A 21,188-nucleotide genomic window follows, 5' to 3' on the forward strand; every position below is an offset into this window, starting at 1 on the left:
GAAAAAAATAGTGGGATAAACGCCGAACATTACACCAACAATGACAATAATGACGGAGACTTCTACCACTTTAAAACAGCCTTAATAATGTAATTGTACAAAGTGTAATTTAAAAAAATATATATATATAATGTGGTATGAAGAGAGCTGCTTTGCATTTTGCTTGTTTCCACTTTTTTGGACTTGTTCTGAAAAGTTTCCCCTACAGTCTCTGGGTTAGCCATACATGGCACTAATGTGAGTCAAAATGTGGGCTTATTTTAGTTTATTTTATTTATTTATTTATTGTTGCATGCAATAGTTTTAATAGTTGTGTGTGTGGCATGTAATTCTGTAAACTGTTATTTCTACCCTCAATGTTTATTTTTGTTTTAAATCAATTTTAGAGCAGTATTGTGTATTTTCCAGGCATATGGATTGGAGTAAGTGTTACCTTCAGCTTTTATGAAAAAAGCTTTAAATCTCAAACATGACTTAAAACAAATTTGATGTGATGCCTTGAAATTAGACCTCTGTCTCTTTAAAACTGTTTTGAAATTCCACCTTCAGGAAGTCATCACAACATCGGTCTTCTATTAACCATTTAACAATGTTTTTATTTTCCAGCATTGCACTGAGAAATAGCCGGTCTAATTAGAGCTCATTAGAGTTCCATCAGGTGTTTGCTAATTGTTGCTGGCTAGTTTGAAGGAGTTGAGAGGGGGAGTCGTAGGGAAGGGCTGCCCTGCGAGGGAATGTAGGAAGCTGCTGCTCTGAGAAGGAGCCTCCAAGGTGGCGCTTGGTCCTCCAAGGCGTTTTACAACACCTGAATGGCTGCCACCAATTAAATTCTCCAACTAGCAAAAAAGAACCAACATTCCAGGTATGTTTTTGATTAGGAGATAACATTACAGCATAATCTAGCGCTCAAAATAGTCGATTTTACATCATTCGAAGCTGTTGAATGTGTTTGCATTGTTTTATTTCATATTTCAAACCTGTCAGATCGTTCTACTGTAAGTGACCAAAGCCTGCGCCTGTCATGCCTCTTAAAGGGCTGCTGGCCCTTTAAGAGGAGCAGCGGGGAGGGAGGAGGGTCGGAGCATCTTGGCTGCAGTGTTTTTGTCTCTCAGTGAGCGCTCCTGGGCCGAGAAGGTTGAAAGGATTTCCAGAGAGGGGCCAGGTAAGCGCTGTGAATAAGTTTCATTTCCCCTGTTTGAGCCATTGCTTCGCGTCTCTTTTCCGAAACGTTTTGAGGGACTTCAGACAACGCGCCTTCTGGAGACTTTCTTTGTGAAGCGTCGGCTCTGCCCAATTCCGCCGGGGTCTTTTCTATGAAGTAACGGGCTATAAATGTACTAAAACACCCGTAAATGCAATGCTACGTTTGTATTAATTTGCAGAATTGAGACAAGGTGGGTTTTTATAATTTTGCATCTTCGTTTCTATCTTGCATTCAGAGGAATTTGAGACGGAGCCTCGGAGTCGTTTGTCCCGTTTTTTTTTTGTTTGTTTGGAGCATCATCTGACGCGCCGCAAAATTTAGCCAAAAATATGTTTAATTATCCCCATTTCACCGAAAAATGAAATGCACTTTGGAGTGCGTCAGTCATTTTAAAGAGAGAATGACGTATTTAATTTGGTTACATTTTCTATTGCGTTTTTCTACAGCAGCCCAAATTCATGGTCTGTTTGGATATTTTGGATGGGGGCTCATTTAGCCAGGACTTTTCCTCACAGCCCTAACCTCCGCTTAATTGACTAAAGCTGTTTCAAACGTTGTGGAAACTAAATAATAAAGAAACTTAACGCCTGTATTATTTGACAATATTCTACCGCTCGAGCCAGTTTTCTTCTTCACTGTAGAGAAAAGATGGAAACCATCAGGATTGCAAAACTTTTCTCTTGCCAAAAGCACGTGAAGGATTTCAAAATTTTTAAATTCATTAGGAGATTAAAACCAGTCAATTGTCTGGAGTACTCTGGGGAGAGGGTGGGTCCAGGCATCCCTCCACTTCTCATTACTTCCAGATGTGTGTGTCCCCCCTTCCCCCCTTCCCCCCTTTCTCCTTACTTTTTACTCTCTGATTTGCTGGTCGGCAGACTCTGCCACTGGGTTGAGGTTTTATGGATGAAGCAGGACAGGTGGAGTGTAAAATGCCCCAGCTTGACTGCATTTATATGAACATAGTTCTGATTTTTCTCATAAGGCACTCTGGTGACGCGACTTATCAATTAACTCCTATCAGCTTGACGGATATAATTAACGATTTCCTAGGGAAATCCTCAAATGCTAAATGATTGTATTATTTCCAAAGCTGTTTACTTCCTGACCCTTACATGACATAACACTTCGGAGTAGAAGCTGTGTGGCATTTTGTTCATATTCGTCAGAAAACACGTCAGATGTTGTTGTTGTGGAGGACATGAAGGTCTTGGCAGGATGTGGGGGAGTACTCATTGGCCTGTTACACTTCATCACAGTACTCCACTGTTCCGCTGTTGTATAATGACTTACTGACTGTATGTAACCATATAACAGGGAATAGCTTGTGGCAGCTGCATGGCATTTAGAGTTGGGCTCTGACTTCACTTTTGGCTTGTCGCATGGAAAGAGAAGTTGTTTAGGTCTTACTAGTGAACCCCATTAAGCCGATTTCATTTCGCTTCGCAGTGAAGGCTGGAAATTCTGCGGATCTTGAAAGCCGGAGAAAAGTTTTCTGTCCCTGACTTGTTAAAGTCACAATGTGAGAATGTTTTGGTCGGGTCCGGAGTTTCCCCTCACCAGGTTTTGGAATGTGGCTGTCTCATTACAGTGTTTGGGCCCAGGGGTGTTGCGGTGGAATGCAGCGCTGTAAACCCCATTTGCACACCAGGCCACACGCCGGGCATTTAAATGCTTTGCTGAGACTAATGAAATTACAACTCCTGGGCGGGTTTGTCACTGTCTTGTGGCTTTATTACAGATTAACTTCTCTAAGTTTTATGGAATGCCATGCTTTTTAATGTTTTTTTGTCTGTGGAAAAAAAAAAAGAAGAACCTACAAAGACCAAACTTTTCTGGCAAACTTCAAACTTTTCTCTAAATTAAGTAGAAGCTCAGTTGACGTTGATTTGAGCCACTGTAAAGACTTTTGTTCTCACTCCAAGATCAAAATACAAAAGCACACATTTAAATGTTGCATTCAATTAGTGTGCTGTTTTCCAACCGGAGCTTTTCTTCCTAAGTTTTAAGGCTGATGGATAAGGACTGGCTTATTTAGGGAAAATCATGCAACTCTGTAAAACCGGCTGCAGAAAGGACAGCAAAGATGATGCACCAGCACAACATAGATGATTAACGATACCAGTGGAGAGATGCTCATTGTGAACATATGGTCTAAATCTTGGTTGTCGGATCCTGGAAAAGTAATTTATTATCTTCCTGAATAATCTGACTGATCTCACTTAATACCTTGATGACTCAGAAAAGCCAGCTGGACTCCTCTGTCCAGTAAATGGCTTAAAGATGTTGGTATAACTGGCATGGAGGGTGTTTTGCTGTCCTTATTCTTGCAGAGCATTTTCATCCGCATTTCTTCTGAAACCAGGAAGTAATTGATAAGATTCATGAGAGGAAACGACTTAACCAATCTGCAGTAGCGTTACATCTTCTCATTTTGCTATAACACACACAGACATGATCTTTTAACCCTAACTTGCTCTGACCCTCTCTCCGCCTCGTCTCATTTCCGTCTGGAGTTTGTCGTTCTCCACCTCCAAAAGACTGCCGCAATCTTCTTTGCTGCCCTCCACCCCACTTCTGCAACTTGCTCAGGAATCTTCTCCAAAAATTTTATAGATTTTTTTTTCTTTTAGTGTGTATCTTTTTTCCGGTGCTGCTCCTTGCCGCTCGGCCCCACCCTTGCGCAGTTTCCTGTTGGAGGTCAGCACAATGACCAATAAGCTAGACCGGCGGGTATTTATTCTGCTCCTGTTCCAAGAGTAATGTGAGCCGGACAGCCCCTCCTTTAGGCTTTGCTCTGTAGCCGCCACCAGACGACTTCAGCCCCAGTTACTGCCTGCTCCTCCACATCACTGTTTAATGTGAAAAGCAGGCCTTTTTGTGTGTTGTTTTTGTTTTTTCTAAATGGACATCGCTTTGGGTTAGGATTTCACTGTCCCAAATTTCATGGCTGCAGTAGAGAGCGTGACCCTCCAAAAGGAGAGGAACACACTGTATTACCACCATAGTATGAGCTCATCTGGCTTCAGCGCAGTTTGGCAAAGGCGCTTTGTGTCAGGCAGTGACGTACTCATTTTAGCCACGTTTTTATGCAGTGACAGAGATTTGTTGCGATTTGTTTCAGTTTTTTTTTTTTTTTAGACTCGGGACAAATCTCTTCAGCTTTTAGTTTTATCTCTGGAGCAGAGCCTTTTTTTTATTGACCTTTGTGTAATTTTTTGTGAATATCTGAGATGGGTGTCTTCTTTGTGGTTTTTTTTTTAGTCTGTAGAAATGTAGTTTGTTTTTTGTTTTTTTTTGGTTTGGTGTTTTGTTGCATTGTGTTGCATGCTGGGTTGCCCTGTCGTCAGTCTATTTTGGGTGGGTGGAACATGTAAATGATGGTATTCTTCTAGGCGTAACCTTTAAAGACAATGAGAAAAGTTTGTTTATGCTTTGTGAGGAGCCATTTTAGTCCTTTTGTGATCTTTCTGATGTTTTTTTTTTCTAAATTAAAAGCAGCAGAAGTTCAGCTGGGATTCATTCTGGAGGAGAACTCCCATTTTCCTCCGACTTAAGCTTTCTTCCTTTACATTCCCACTCTTTTCTCCCCTCACATGCTGCTCTGCTCTAAGCACATTTCTCCCTCTCTTGCTTTGTGTTTTTTTTTTTTTTTTTCTTTGCTCATTTTTGCTCTCTTACTCTTTCTCCTGGGCTGGGAGGAAGTGACCGGGTTGTTTTTGTGTCCTTGGGGAATACAAAGATGAAAATCCCCTTCCTGTAACCCGTTTCTTCATCAGATCTCAACCCATTATCTCTATTTTGTAACATAAATTAGCCTGCTATGATGACACCAGGACATAAACTGATAAGAGGCTTTTTTTTTTTTTAACTTACTTAGCTGACCTAATGAATGAAAAATGTGCCCTTTTCTTAGCAGCCTGTTGCTGATGTTTTCTCAGTGAATTTAAAAACAGCCAAATCGTTTGGTTTTTATATAATTAATGCTCGTTACCTGAATAAATCAACTTAATAGCTTCAGCTGTGTTGGGCGATCTGTGGGAGTTTCGGGCCTCAGACGGCGCTGACGTGTTGGGGGATCTGTGTGTTTTCATGGGAGGCGTGGGAGTTTTGTCAGTCTCCTCTGTAACAGTTTGCATTCATTATTGTTCCAGTGCTGGCTTTCTAACAAAAATCATCTGCACACAGTAGTCTGTTGTTGATTCCGTAGTGGGAAAAGTTTAAAAATGCTTCTTGGACACGACCAAATCGGTTCCGGACGTCTGTCCCCTCGGTGCCCGTTTTGTTTCTTTTATTTCCACTTACTTTCAGCGTGCGGCTTTTGTAGCAGCAGTTCGTCAACTGTTTGTTTGTTTTGAGGCAAATTTCCTCGCCGCACATACAGTTTCTCTCAGCCTCTCTGTCTCTGAGATGCCCCTCCTTGCTTTCTATTAGAACCAGCTGTGGAACTAGCAGCCGAATGAATGGCTCTTTGTGATTTGGCCGTCGTTCCGGGTCTGAAACGATCTGTTTCTCCCACCTACCCGCCCCCCCACCCTTGCCTCCACTGGCACTGGCATGACAACACTATTAAACAATGGCCTGAACAACCAGGGGCTCTGTTATGATATTATGCAAAGGTCACTCTTTGGTAATTCTGAGGCCCGGCAGACAAAATGTCCGGCCCGAATCGTAGCTGAGAATCTGCAGGCACCCATCATGTAGCTTATCCACTGAACACTCATGCAGTGGTTAAGTCTACATAATGAGGAATGCAGTAAAAGCCTCATGAAATCAGTTTGGGTTGCATAGGTGATGGCTGTTCCCACCAAACATGGAGGGTGTGTGTCTGTGCCATGGGATTTAGGAGTATTAGTCACAAGAAAACAGCGCACATTGCCCAATCACATGGGGAAGGCAACTCCCGCATGTAGCCTTGAATTGATTAGTGTACCCAGAGCAGAAGTGTGGAACAGGGCGGGGAAAGAGGAGCGCTTAAACACGGATCACAGGGTCTGAGAAGCTCATCCTACGGGTGTGTATTCTTTGCATCCGAGTTGTCAGTCAAACCACTGGAATTTTTATGGATGCTTTTATTTTTCCCAACCTGTTTCAAGTGTTGCGGTGTGTTGATGCTGTTTTGTAACCTGATGCAAGTTTGTTTTTGTCTGCACACCATTAAATGGGGCTTAGCTTATGTTTCCTGGTGACTAAGTCCAAGATATTGCCCTTATTTTTGGTTTTCCAGCCTTCAGACTGCTACAGTAGAGCGTACACAGATAAAGTTCAGGTTTCCTTTTGTTCATATGTCCCACAGGTGTTGACTGTTGAGGGAAAGAGAAGGGAGGAAGAGCGAAGATCCTGGGGAGGAGACATCCCAACCTCACAGCGCAAGCAGCTGGTATGGAGCACAAAAAAAACTTTTTTTTTTTTTTCTAAGTCAAAACCCATTTCCAAACGTTCAGCAAAATAGCCATCATAATAAAACCAAAGAGTCGTATTGCAACGGAAAAATCCATAATCTTTAGACCAGAGGTAATTCTTTGGCAACCACGACACTTTTTAATCTTTTGCAAGGGCAATAATATTAATAAAATGACTCGATTGGTCTGTTAAACTTAGTAGAGCCGACTTCAAAATGTTGCCCGGTATGTTAAATGACTCCTGAGGGTGGTCTCGGTCCTCTGACACACCAAAGAGACAAGAATGTTTATGCATGCTGTAAATCAAAGCCAGTCTTCAAATTCCCAGATGGGATGCAAGAGTTTAGTTTAAAAAATAAATCTGAAGCACAAACCGGTTTGCACAGGAGGGTGATGAAGTCGCAGTGCGACGCGATTAGTCTCGTGACATCTTACAGGACATACCACAGACATGTAATTTGTGCTGGATGACCTGCATCTTACCCCCTCGAGGCCAAGCTTAATCTTAATGGCAGAGAATGGAGGGAGTAGACCGGGCAGTGAGAGCTTCCTTTGGTGTGGATTTAATGGGGGGGAAGAGTCAGGATGGTCGGGGAGAGGCATCTGAAGAATGGTAGAAGCTTGAGAGCTGAAAATGGTAAGAAGGTCAGTAGTGCTGCGACGCTTATGGGAATGCGTATGCACACATGGAGACGCAGCTGAATCACCCCATTCACCGCTGATGTAAAAACAGATGTGGAGGCCTCGTGGTGCGGGCATTCGGGGAGGATGATGTGGGAGGAAGAGCTTCCAGAGAAGGAGTGAAGGGAAACTTTGAAGCAGAGAGTAGCTTGCAGAGAAGAGGGGGAGAAAAAGGGTTTTGGAATTGGGACAAATTTAGCGGACGTCAGCCTTTGTGTCTGGATGGGATGTTTGGTGGCTAAACTGCCGGCTCTAATTATATCTCATCAACTTTCCCCTTTCTGTCCTCCGCCCTCCTGCCCACAAACTCTCACACTCTGTCACAGTCACTGTGTCGCTTTCTCACACATTTGGCCTTACTGACACCACACTACAAGTGCAGCAAGATAATCAGTTTCACACTTGCGCTGGAGATAAACAGACCTAAAATAAATCCTCAAGGAGGCAGCTCAAATACTACTTCTTTTTCCTATCATCATATAATTTAAGATTACCAATCTGTCCTTTTTCTCCATAGACTCCCACAGTATGGGGAATGTTTATGTAAGGCTAAGTAACAATTTATATCAATGATTAAGAATCGACTGCTTGGAGACTTTTAAGTGTTTAAATGTTTTGTAGGAACAGAAAAGCAGGGCAATGCTGCTGTGATGTGTTCTCCTTATCTTATCTGGTGAACTTTAACTGCCTGTTTAAAGGTAGAGCCATGAATGAACAGCTGACACAGAAAACGGTTTCCAAGAGCTACTAACAGCTTTTGAGCATCCTCTGGCATATTTTAAAACCTCACTAATACTGAAATACCCAACTTTCCTTCTTCTTTCCTCTATGAAAATGTCCACAATGGCTAAACTGTAAATGGACTGAACTTGCATAGTGCATCGTTGACCCGTATCAGCTTATATGCATAGTGCATTCACTGACCAGAAATAAGATTTATGTTTTTATTTTTACGTTTCTGACTTCATCAAAACTGTCAACTCCTGTTTTCCGGTTCTTCTCTTTCCAAAGTAAGACGGATCTGATAATCTGATATTTGTTGGTTCATGAGCTTGGCTGCCTGCTATCAGACATGTGGGTTGCTCCTGGACAACGGTGGTTTTAAAACAGCAGTACCCTAATGAGGGTGTTGACTGGTTCTCCTTTGGTTTCCAATTAAGCCTCTAAATATAGCAAATTATGCTGGGTTATAAATTGCCCCAGCAATTATTGAGATAAATGATAATATTGTTGTTTGGAGACCATTTTCAAGTAATGAATTGGTATTACGTTTGCAATTTTCACTCCCTCCAACACCAATAAATTTTAATTTTGTAAAGAACATTCCACTGTGGAACTGGAAGATATTTTAAATATCCAAAATAAAACGGAGCAACCAAAAATGGGAACAGAAATAAAAACCACTTGCAACCAAAACCATAAATAAAATCTATTATGATGTCTCTTTCAACAAAATTGCCCTTTGAAAGTGGAAACTGGAAATTCCCAAGCTCATTGTAATTTAGCATGTGATTAACTGATATTATTTTGAAGTCCTACATATTTTGATCAGTTGTATTTCCAAATAGCCTGGTTGTTTTTCCCTTTTTAAATATGGAAAAAGTGTAGGGACACAGCAAGTGATAAAGCATCACCACTCTATACAGACAGAGAAAACTCATGTCTAGCTCTTCTAAAAGCTTAATAAAAAATATTAAAAAAACACTTTGAATTGTAAGGTCAGTATTTTAAATTTGAGCGGTTTAACCAGCCCATGTCCATCTGGGGCATTTATTAATTTCACTTGGTACTAAACGTTGGTTCTTGACGCACCTTCCAGTTTACTGATTCTTACAGCAGTCTGATAAGGAGGGCTTTCAAATATCAAATATCTGCTGTGTGCATGAACGCATACCTTACTGTCACATCTCCATGGTATGTGGCTATTCAGAATGTATGTGACGAAGGAGCACAGATGAGGAGAATTAGAGGAAATTTAAGTGAACACAGCACTTCAAAAATACCAAGTCTGCTCAGTCAGTGTTTCCAAGCGTCCTACTTTTCACAAACGAGCAAGCACCAGTTATGGTCACAAGACAGACAAAGGGTGGGAAGAGGAGAAGAGAAACAACCCAGTGCTGAATCAAATTGACTATCCCTTCAGAAATAAAGCAGAGTTTGTTTTGTTTTTTTGCTAAAATGTTTGATCTTAGCTTCTTAGAGCTGCAGTAATAAAATTAAGTTGAACTTTTCTGTGGCTGACTTAAGCGTACCCGTTCCCACAAAGTGATGACCTAGAAAGTTAATCTTTTCCAAGAAGATACAAACTCTAAATGACTGGCGTGAGGGGGGACTCGGTGCTGCCTCTGCCAGCACGTTAAAAAGGCAAAAAAGGAAATCTTTTGTTTTTTAAGAAATCAAACACACCACCTCTGAAATAACAGAAACATTCAAGTAGATTCGAGGAATAGTGGAGAAAAACAAGTGAGCAGTCCCAAAAGCCCCTGATCATCAGCTGACACCAAGTAAGAGAGACGGAAAAGAACTGATGTGGAAGATTAAAAGAAAAAAAGAGTGAAAAGGAGCAGAGAGGCAAACCTTAAATTGAGAGACAAAGTTGGTGTGCGCAGATGATTCCTAATAAGGCTGTAACTGGCAAATCTCTGTGCTGGATTCGGCTGCCAGGAAACTTTCCCCCTGTAGCTCTTCTCAGGCTGCTAAGAACAGAAGCAAATGCACAATCGGCTGTATTTGAGAGGATAAACGAGTAAAATTAGAGGCTGAGAAAGCCGTGCAATATAATAATAATAATAATGTATAAAAAAAAAACTACACTGTGTGTTCTGTCCAGCTCATTCATCAACAGATAATTTAAATAATTACTTCAACTTTGTATTATTGTTGGTGCAGGAAACATCCAGTCTGCTCATTATTAATTGAAAGCTGTCTGTCATCTCACAGGTGAGAGTTTGTGTGTGACTGAAAAGCAGCTGCTGGTTCGTCATGGCTCAGGTGCTGCACATGGACCCTGGCTTCCCAGGTTGGTTTTATGTTTACTGATAATATCAATAATGACTGAATATATGCTGCTACATTAAATCTTTATTTTAAAAAAAATCCAGAAAAACTAGAAACATGTAAGAGTTTATATCTGTTTAAAAAAAAAATCATAGTTTTAAAAGAATTCTTCCAAAAGGATAGTTTTATCATGTCATCTTTCCTGGTGCCACATAGATCACTGAGTAATAGTAGCAGATAAGAGTTTTGTTTTGTCTGAATTAGACCAACAACAAAGCTATAAATGGGTTTTTACAGCAGAGCTAATTTAACCCCTTACTGACCTGGTGACTGACTTGTCTGATTTAGTTAAAGAACTACACCCAACTATCTGGAGTGAATGTAAGATTTAAAAAACATATGGTTAGAGAGGGTTTTTAAAAAAAAAAAAAAAAACTTGCATATTTGTATTTACTTTGAGGATATTTTTGCGTTGCCACATAATTCATTTTAAATGTATTAGCCTTAGCATTTCAGTGCTTTAGGTTTTTTGGGGGATCATAGAGTAATAATCATCCCGACAAATGCTCTGGAAAAAAGTTTTTAAAATGTCGTAGTTTATTTGTGTCATCATACCCGTTTGTTTAATTTACCATTTTATTTTTAATCTTTATTTATTTAGGCCCTTATTTTTTACAGGCACATATTTGCAAACTGAATATTTTCTGTGTATGTTTTCCTAAAATTAGTTCATAATCTTAAATTAATTGTTTGAGTTAAATTGTCTAAACTCTTTGTATTTGCTGGTTCAATAATTACTTTATTGACTCGTTTATTCATCTTTTATTATTATTATTGTCACATATTTAGGACCCGTATGTGCACTTCATCTTAAAGTGAGATTAGATTTAACAACAATCCCTTTGGTGTCTAATTAGGGGAATTTTACAGAGTGCACACTCTATTACACAGGACTCCAGAGATTATTCCTGTTTTTAAAGTCTGAGCCCAAGATTAGACAAAGATTTCCGTTTGTTTAACGTTGATTTCCTTCCCCTGCAGGGAAACTCAACTCGCCTGCTCCTCCGACGCTGCACACCAAAGAACAGGAGGCGCCCTACTCAGTGGAGACCCCCTATGGCTACCGTCTGGACCTGGACTTCCTCAAATATGTTAACGACATAGAAAAGGGTAACACTATTAAAAAGGTGCCTATACAGCGCCGGCCGCGCTATGGCTCCCTGCCTCGGGGGTACGGCTACACCGGCTCCTGGTGGACCTCCACGGAGTCTCTGTGCTCCAACGCGAGTGTGGAGAGCAGGCATTCCTCTTATTCCTACTGTGCCCCAGGCTACCACACATCACAGAGACCCAGCTTTAGCACAGCTCGGGTGGAGAAGACCCTTTTAGACGCTCGCAGGAAGCTGGAGGAGGAGAAAGAAGGGAGGAGATTCTCCAACCTCAGCAGCATGAACAACAGTATGGCAGGGTCCAACACCTCCCTTAGCAGTGCGCACAGCTTCAACCGGGCACACGGTGGGGGTGGGACCTTCACTCCTCTGAGCTCGGGCCTGTCCACACCAGTGACTCCGACCCCTGCGCATTTGCAACATGTCAGAGAGCAGATGGCTGCAGCCCTGAGGAAGATAAAAGAGCTGGAGGAGCAGGTGAAGACCATCCCTGTGCTGCAAGTTAAAATCTCTGTGTTGCAGGAGGAGAAAAGGCAGCTCAGCGTTCAGCTCAAAAGCCAAAAGTTTCTCGGACACACTCTGGGTTTTAGCCGAGGTCGAAACCGTGGGGAGCTGTACATCGACATTCCTGAGGAGGAGGTAGGCACGGCAGCTAAAAGCACCAAGACAACAGAGTCATTGTCTCCGACTGAAGTCTCTAAGCAGGATTCAGGCTGTGAAATCGAGGACACAGTGATTGTGGGTGGAGCCCGACCAGATGCTAAAAGAGAAGTTCGCACCATTGGAGTTGGACCAGAGGGGTCTAGGGGCAGTCGTGATGTGGGGGTCTGGGTTCGAGAGAAGGATCTGGGTCTTCTCCCAGAAGCAGAGGTTCTCAAAGATCAAGTTGGTCAGCTTGAGGGGAAGCTAAAGAGGACTCTGCAAGAACTACAGGCTGCACAGCTGCAGAAGGCTCCACAGGCAGAGCATCCGGTAATGGCAACCAGCATTGGGTGGCAGGAACCACAAGGCAGCAGTCTGCACACTCTGGTCAGCTTCACACAGCAGCCACAGCAGAGGGAGCAGAGAACTGTGGGGATCCAGGTGTACACACTGGAGAAACCTACGGTAGTGGAGGTGGGCACGCTGCTCCGAGCAGAGACCTGCAGCTCTCCCTCACTTCAGCCAGCGGGTGGAGTTACAGAAGGTCACCACAAAGGACAAACTGAAGGTTTGTGTCAAATTGATGATGTAGGGAGAAAAACTGAGGGTCTTTCCACCAAAGTAGTTCCACTTCAGAGACGGTGCTCTATTAGTAACATTAATAAACTTAAACCTATCAGCTCCAGCCCTGGTGCTAACTTTACATTTCCTTTTTGCTGTTGTAGGATTGGACAAATTCACACCAGCCCTGTTTAGTTTGCTTTAGTCGAACTCTAGTTGATTTGCCTAGAAATTCTGGCTCGTTTAGAGAGATGTGAACCAGCTAATGTGGACCAAACGCTGGTTTGCCTAAAAGTTTTGGTTCAGTTGAAGTGAATTCTGGTGTGGTTTGATGGCATTTATGAAAGCCAAGCAGACCGGAGACCTCTCCAAAAGCAGGTCTACCGGACTATCAGGTGTGAAAACGCCTTTATAATGAGGGCTTGTGGTAAATTTAATCATGACCAACCAGACTTAATATAGAGACCTCCATGTTAAAACCATTCAAAGTTAGAGTTGCCTAATACATGAAAACATGACCTTGCTGTTTTCCATTTTCCTGCAGTTTCATGTAAATTCTACTTAAGCTGCCACACAATTCTGCAGTCAACATTTTTCAACTGAACGTATAAACACAATTTACGACTTTGTTTATAAACATTGAGTCTTTTATTATTGCCATCTGGCATTTATCAATCTGCTTAACAATGAATTGTGAGGATTCCTTTAACTGAACGTTCATGAGTACTGCTAAGAAGTCGGATATGCTGGTTTGTGAATAATCTCGGCAAACAGAGTGTTTGACTTAGTCATTGATCCACCTTCTTACAGGAATAAAAAGACAAACCTTGTGTTATGTGTAGCTGATTGACTGCAACCCTATGAAGATTGATTGAAAAAAATCACTGGGAAGAGGAAATAAGAGAGTTGAAGTTCAAAGTGACAAAATGATATGATTCTCTGAAAAAATGAAGCCATTTGAATGAATGGCTTCATTTTGAAAATGAATGAATGAAAAAATGAATTTTTAACTGTTTGTTTTAGAACATTTAAAGACTTTTTCTTGAAGAAACTTGGAAACTACTTTGGTCCAATTAGGGCTTAAGTTCACAGTTTCTGATCTTTAAACAAGCATTTATTTACACAAAAATTTTCTGAAAGTTGTATGCATTTTCCACACAAAAACTGGATAGTAAAACTAAAACAGATTGGGAAGAATCAAATCTTATTGGGATGGATGTTCAGTACTGTACTGCTTTTTTTTTTTTCTTGTAATCATTTACTTATTGAAGTTCCTCCCATGTCTCAAAAGCCCCCGTTGAGTTGCCGATTGCAGTCAGCTCCAAGCAGGTCCGTGACGTCCTGAAAAGTGGACTGTCCACCTCTGTACCCGTCAGTAATCCTGCCATCGTTGTAGCATCTGGTGATCAGATTGGCTTGGTGCAAACCAAAGAAGAGTCTCCCGAGGTCTTTTCTAAATCAGGTCTGTGGGTTGAGTTAAGTAAAGTGTTCTGACTTTGTTCTCCAAGCATCATGTTGTCACTTTAACTTTGATTGATGGTTTCTTATTTTTAGCCTCATCTCCCCAGTCCTCGCTGAGATCAATTATGAAGCGGAAAGCAGAAGGTGAACCAGGCTCCCCCTCTACAAAGAAAAACCTGCAGTTCATTGGAGTCAATGGAGGGTAAGTGGCTATTACAGCAAAGCAGCACCGAGCCATTTTTATCCACTTAGCGCTGCAATCATTAGAGCCAAAGTGATGCTGTAAATGGAAATAAAGCAGACATAACTTTATTACTTTTCATGAACTTCGTAATAACATTTCAGAGGAGTAAAAGATGCACCGTCTTCCAGGTACGAGTCCACCTCTTCAGATGACAGCAGCAGTGAGAGTTCAGACGATGGGAGCGACTCCAGTGAATACCATGAAGCAAGAGAAAAACTTCCAGAGTCCACCAATCAGCTCCAGCGTGTAACTGTTAATAAAACTTCCCAACCCCAAGAAGAAAGCACCAGTGTACCTCAACAAACTGCCATAAAAATGCCAGCTTTAACCCACTTACAGGACACAAAACTGCCAGAAAATGCTCATCAGTCACCAGCGACTGACTCTGAGCGAAAATGTGCCTCCCACACATCGACGACAAACTCCACCTCAACGCCTCCAGCCAAGGATTCTGCCTCCCCTGTGGACCAAATGGCAGATAAGCACACTGTTACCCAGGAGATCACTTCCACATCACCTAACTCCGAATCTGCACCAATCGCCATTAAGTGTTCTTCAACATGCATCACTAAATCTGCAGAGGTAAACCCTCTGTCACAAACGTCTACCACCTCCTGTCAGCCAGAGTCCAAAGCAGCACCTGAGAGCGTTAAACACGAGTCCTCTAAACCAGTCAGGTAAACGTAGACACACTTTAAGGAGAATCTGTCAGCGAGGATTCTCTCTGATTTTTCTGTTTTGTCTGTTGTCTGTGCAGGCTGGAGCTGAGTGAAAGCCTGATGTCGGCTCTCTATACTCTGCAGAAAGCCCTGGGGGAGCCCAATGCTTTCAGCCAACAAGCAGCAGTACGTCTCCACACTAATTCACTCATTAACTGCGTCTTAGAAATCCAAGAAACTAATGATGGTTTCTCCTTCTTGAAACAATATGCTTTGTGAGATTTGATCTGCAGTGTTTTCAAAAGCATTCATGCCCCTTTAGGTTTTTTTTGGGGGGGGGGGGTTTCCGCAACTTCTTACATTTTAATGTATTTTAGGATTGTAATGTGATGGAACATAAAGTAGAACTGTAGAGTAAAAGGAAAATTATGCTTTTTTTTCCACTAATAAAAAAATGATTTTTATTATCACTGGTTTCTAGTGGTATTCCTCCCCAGGAAGTCTGTATTTGTAGACCAGACTATTCTCAGTCATACTGGACTGATATGTCATATGAACATGACTTTTTAAGTCTTAACGATTCTGAATTGGATTTAGATCTGCCAGTTCTTAAGGTCTAAACATGAATATGTTTAGACCTTAATCATTGCATTTGGCTTTGGCTTCAAGTGAGAGAGAGCTTTGTTTGATTTTTCAAGGAGAGGTGTCCTCCTGCAGCCTTTAAGAGGTTTTTGGAGGATTGCCTTGTGCTTATCTTGACGCATCATCCCATCAACTCAGACTAGCATCCCTTAATCAGTGTCAGATTTCTGCCAGATCGATCTTTACATTTGGGTCAACATGTTCAGATTTGGTTTAATCTGACCCAAGCAGCTTTTCAACATGCTTGCTGTGCTAAGTGAAGATTGAACTTGTACACATTCCAATGAAAGGTTTTCCTTTTTCTACTCATCTATAAGAGCCAGATTGGGATTAGTTGTCCTCAACATCTTGTCCCACCTGAGCTGTGGATCTCTGCAGCTCCTCAATCTGACCCTGCTTTAAGCTTTTGGACAACTTTACTTCTAATGGCAAATGGTTACACTTCATTGCATTTAGGGGTATCAGTGAAAAGGGGTTTACAACAAATGGATATTTGAATTTTGTCGATTTAAAACATATCAGAATTTGTGACTATAATGTGACAAAATCTAAAAAAGTTCAAGAATGAATCAATTTGCAAAGTGCTCTGTATTTGGTTAAACAGCTAAGCGTGACGCGTCTGTTTTATACTAAACTAAAATCTCAAACATTGCCTTTTGCTTTCACTTTTGACTTCATTACCCAGTCATGTCTTTGTACTCGGCAGTCTGTTAAATGTTTATCTGCCTCAAGCGTCCTCATTGTGTTTGCTCACAGAGGACGGCCTACACCATCGTCCTACAGGAGTGGCTGCGTGTCTCGTGTCACAAGGCAGCCAACACAGCGGTCGTCAAGGCCTACATGGACACCTTTGCCTCCATCTCCCCTCAGCTGCTGGAATTTGTGATCAACATGGCAGATGGCAATGGGAACACGGCGCTGCACTACACTGTCTCTCACTCCAACTTCCCTGTGGTCAAACTCCTGCTGGACACTGGTGAGAGTTGAGATATGGTGTGACCACAGACCCTGACTCTTTTTTTTTAATATCTCAGTGCATGAAATGGGGTAATGCGAGCGAAAGTGTTTCAGGTGTTACTGTGAAATTGTTTCATATTGGCGTGACGGCTCTGTATAATAAGAGCTAGGTGGGAAGTTTGGAATTTGCTGAAAGTAATTTCCAGGTCTGGAAAAGTATTTTAAAAAAAAGATTATGGGCAAATATCCACATTTCCAAGCTTTATCATCTCTTCTACTTCCTCGTTTCCTTCCTTACTCCGTTTCCCTATGACTCTTTACTTTGTTTCCTTCCATGGTACCTAGTATTCTTCATTCTTTCATTCTCTCCGTCTTTGTTTCATCTCCATGTTCTTTCTGTCTGTCTTGTGTTCTTTCACTGTTTTTATTTTTCCTTCCTCCTTGCCTTGTGTTATTCCTTCCTCACTTCCTATCTTGTTTTTTGCCCTTCTTTCCTTCCTTCCTTCCTTCCTTGTGTTCTCCATATTTGTCTGTAATTCTCTGATTTTCAAGGGTTCTATATATAAAATTTGCCTAATGCAAAAATATTTGTCATTTATATTTTAAATTGATTAAATGAACTAAATAATATGGGGATGGACAAATACTGAACATGTAAGCAAAAATGTGTTTAAACCCAAATAACAGCACTATAAGAGTAGAAAATTCCATATTAAGTTATTAATCTACTCTAATGATGACTGAGAGAGATGATGTGTCTTGCATCTCAATAATTAGCCTGTCTTTAGCATGTTATATGATGATTTTTTTTTTTTCTGCTGCTGCTCTACCTCCTGCCACACTGATTGCCCTCTCTACCTGACAGGCCTGTGCAATGCTGACAAGCAGAACAAGGCCGGCTACACAGCCATCATGTTGACGGCTCTGGCTGCCTTTCACTCTGACAGCGACCTCCAAACTGTCCTGCAGCTGCTCCGCACCGGAGACGTCAACGCTAGAGCCAGCCAGGTGCGCCCTCTGCTGCTGCTTAGGTTTTACTGCACCCTGATGCCTGCAAAAACTCCAATCAGAGTCAAATATTCTTTATGAATAACTTTCAACAGTTTGACTGTCAGTCTTAGTGTTCGGATCCACATGTGTGTTTGCAGGCTGGTCAGACGGCGCTGATGCTCGCCGTGAGTCACGGACGAGGGGATATGGTCCGGGCGCTGTTGTCCTGTGGAGCTCAGGTCAACATCCGTGACGATGATGGCTCCACTGCCCTCATGTGTGCCTGTGAGCACGGTCATGTGGACATTGTTCGTCAGCTGCTCTCTGTCCCAGGCTGCGATGCGACACTCACCGATAACGTAAGCAAACCTGGTCCACCTCTCGCTGTTCCCCAGTGTTTGCTGTCGTCTAGTTTTCATCCCATTGTGTCATGCAGGACGGCAGCACTGCTCTGTCCATCGCCCTGGAGGCCAGCCAAAACGACATTGCTGTACTCCTGTATGCCCACCTTAACTTTGCCAAGCCTCCTTCACCTGTGAGTACTGAATTAGGCTGGTAAAATGCTATTATCAAGCTATGGCTACCTACTTTTTTTTTTAAGGAGGTCAAAGTACATGTTTTAAATTGTTGCCCTTGGAAAATCTCTTGTGGGTAGGAATGTTCCAGGCTCAGGTAAATTACAAAACCCCCAAATATCTGAGCTATGCTCTTCAGTCTAGTATGTTGGCGTTTTAAATGTTCATTTTCAGGAAGGTGAAGACAAAGGAAGGCTGAACAGGAATAGCTTATGGGAAAAATGTGCTTTACTTAGAATATGGCACCGCAACTTAAATTGCTGTGAAAAGTTTTTCCTTATGTTTTTTATTTCTGTTTTTGCTTTTTATTTTTTTCATTAAGATTCAGGTTAGTTGGAATACATTTTTTCCTTAAAATTGAAATAATTCATTAAAAGGTGGGGGCGAGGGGGTTTCTGCATCCAAGAGTGACAAAAAAGTAAAAACGGAAGAAATCTATACAGAAGCAAAAGCTTATTTACAACACTTTAAGTTTCCAATGGTACATCTAAATAAGTCAGGAGAAATGGAAACATCAGGAAAAAAATACAAAGTCCCATATGTGTAAAAAAATAAAAAATAAATCAGAGCAGAGACTTAAAATACAAACTGTCAGTGTGGTAGAAGAATGATGATTTGTTGGCCACAGGACCAACGTGCTTCAACGTCACTGTCAACTCATTGACTGCTGGATGCCTGGGTCTTGACCTACAAATACAATAAAATAAGAAAGATGTACCCCATTGTATTAATTCTGTCCAGGTATTTCATCATTCCTCTTTGTATGTTAAGAAAAGCTTAAATCTGGATATTCACAACTGGTTGCACTTGGACTTCAAGTCATACAATTTATATTGGAAGCAGCATACAATTTATTACTTCTGACGTTGCACATCTAAAAGTATGTTTTAAGTACACTAAGCTTCTTGCATGCGCTCAGAAAATATAAAAGTTCTCTACTTCTGTTTATGCATTGACTGATTTTTAGTTATTTATTGTTTGCTCTTTCTAGGTGTCGCCTAAGTCGCCTCTCTTGGGTTCCTCTCCTCCATCTGGTGAACCAAAATAAACTCGTCTTCTGCAGCTCGCAGCAGCTTCCACTCATGTTTCTCCATCCTTGTAATTTAGAAAAAAACAGTGTGTCTGTTCATGTATTTGTTCCACTCTGAAAGTTTTAGGTACATCACATTGTGCATATAATAATAACATGACAGCTTAAAACATTGCCATGTGTTAGTTTTGTTCCGTCTTTGTCATTTAGTCTCATCAGTCTGACAATGTAACGTTTCAGTTCTTTACACTGTTTTTTTTTGGTGGCACTTAAGTCAAAACTGTTAACAAATTTCATTATCCTGATTATGTTGAGTCACTCTTCTCATTTTACTCATAATCTGTCTCATTTGAAATTCTATTTGAGGAAAAATCTGTTCTGCAGTATCATTATGTGCGACCATTACTGCCATTTGGAATAACAAAAGCCAGCCCTCTCATAAATAAGTGTCCTTGCATCAACTAACTCATTGGTGCTACTAAATAATAAAACAAAAGACACCACCTCCACATTCTGTCTATTTATACACAGGATTTATTTACAGAGTATTTTTCTATCTTTTATTATTATTATTATTCTTTTTCAGGACCTCTGATTCTAATCTTATTTCCCAGGCAGTGGGAAATGTCTTACCAGACAATGAATTAAAATTTTATGCATTGGCAAATTACACCAAAAGATTTGTCTCTTCCCTCAACTTTGACTGTGTATAATGCATAGTCTTTTTTTAATTTATAGTCGGGAAGGTATCTTCAGCAGTGGTAAGAAGAGATTAGATTGTATCTGCTTATGCAACGTGTTTTTTGTAAGATTAACTTGGTTGAACGGTGACTGAAGGCGCTAGAGAAGCTTGTAGGTCTTGTCAGGGAAACGGCAAGTGAGTGTGCTGACTGAGTTTTAAGTGTCTTGTGTAAGATATAAATACTGAAATAATATATGTCAACGCAAACTCAGAATGGTTATGCCTAAAGTCTAACTCTACAAAAGTGTGTAGGCTGTTGATGTCAAAATGTCTTTTACTTTTTAAAGGTTTTTTCCACTTTTTTCATATCCACTTTTTAGTGAAGAATTTTTGATAAACTTTGGAGTTTTTAATTTAAGTATCTATCTTTTTTATACATAGAGTTTTTAACCTCACTCCAGTTGTATGTAATGGCACAATTCAGTTTTTTTTTCCCCTCTCTCTGCTGGTTTCTGTAAATTATAGACTCTGTCCTCTGTAATATGTGCGTTTTGAAAAACTACTTAATAAATGTAGAACACGTGCTTTGTCTTCTGTTCATTCAAGGTTCAGGGTGTCTGTGCATCCTACAACTTGTACATCTGAAATTGAGGCCTTAAAATGTTTTGAAATTCATTGGGAAAAACTAGTTACCTGGAAACCTGACATTGCAACACACACACACACACACACAAAAAAAAACAATCCTTGATATAATATCTCTCTGAATAGTCTGATTTAAAATAGCTTTAATGAAATACTTTAATCTGTATCCGGGTTTTAGATAGGTCCCCACAAAAATAACGTATACTTTAAGGGTGGGATGACTGCGTCCATTTGAGCCCTTTTCTCAGACAACAATAAAGTCGTCTTTGATCAATTTACACTATTTGTAATCTTTGAGGGAAAAACACTGTGGCAGCAGCTGTTGGCTCTAGACAGCTGCTTGTCATTGGGAGGAGCTGATGAGATAACACACTACTGGATCCATAGCAAGTGAGATTACATCTCTACAGTTGAAGCTTGAAACATAGATTAAGTCAACAAAATGAGTGAGCTAATATTTGTCTTGTTAAAAGCACAATTACTGCTCATCCTTATTTTTATTTATTAGTAGTTGATTTTGTGTCTTTGGAGCTTTACTCCTCTTCTGCAAGAACCCAGGTAAAGCATATAATTTTTTTAAATAGTTATTTTTGCCTGATTAGAGATAATCACATATCCATTTGACTTGTTTTGGTGTAGCATCTATT

General features: G+C 40.9%; 1 protein-coding gene across 1 annotated transcript; it reads left to right on the forward strand.

The window, feature by feature from the left end:
* The first annotated feature begins 751 nt into the window (after nucleotides 1-751).
* kank2 (KN motif and ankyrin repeat domains 2) lies at nucleotides 752-20,480 on the forward strand. The gene is made up of 14 exons (XM_015011605.2): nucleotides 752-862; nucleotides 985-1,162; nucleotides 6,501-6,584; nucleotides 10,228-10,306; nucleotides 11,326-12,663; nucleotides 13,948-14,118; nucleotides 14,211-14,319; nucleotides 14,490-15,038; nucleotides 15,119-15,206; nucleotides 16,419-16,638; nucleotides 17,485-17,627; nucleotides 17,768-17,968; nucleotides 18,046-18,144; nucleotides 19,176-20,480. Exons 4-14 carry the CDS (start codon nucleotides 10,270-10,272, stop codon nucleotides 19,230-19,232), a joined length of 3,012 nt encoding a protein of 1,003 aa, XP_014867091.2. The 5' UTR covers nucleotides 752-862; nucleotides 985-1,162; nucleotides 6,501-6,584; nucleotides 10,228-10,269; the 3' UTR covers nucleotides 19,233-20,480.
* Nucleotides 20,481-21,188: the final 708 nt, after the last annotated feature.

This window comes from Poecilia mexicana, unplaced genomic scaffold, assembly GCF_051168715.1.
Source record: "Poecilia mexicana isolate PSO_F unplaced genomic scaffold, ASM5116871v1 scaffold_8, whole genome shotgun sequence".
Classification (NCBI taxonomy): Eukaryota; Metazoa; Chordata; class Actinopteri; order Cyprinodontiformes; family Poeciliidae; genus Poecilia; species Poecilia mexicana.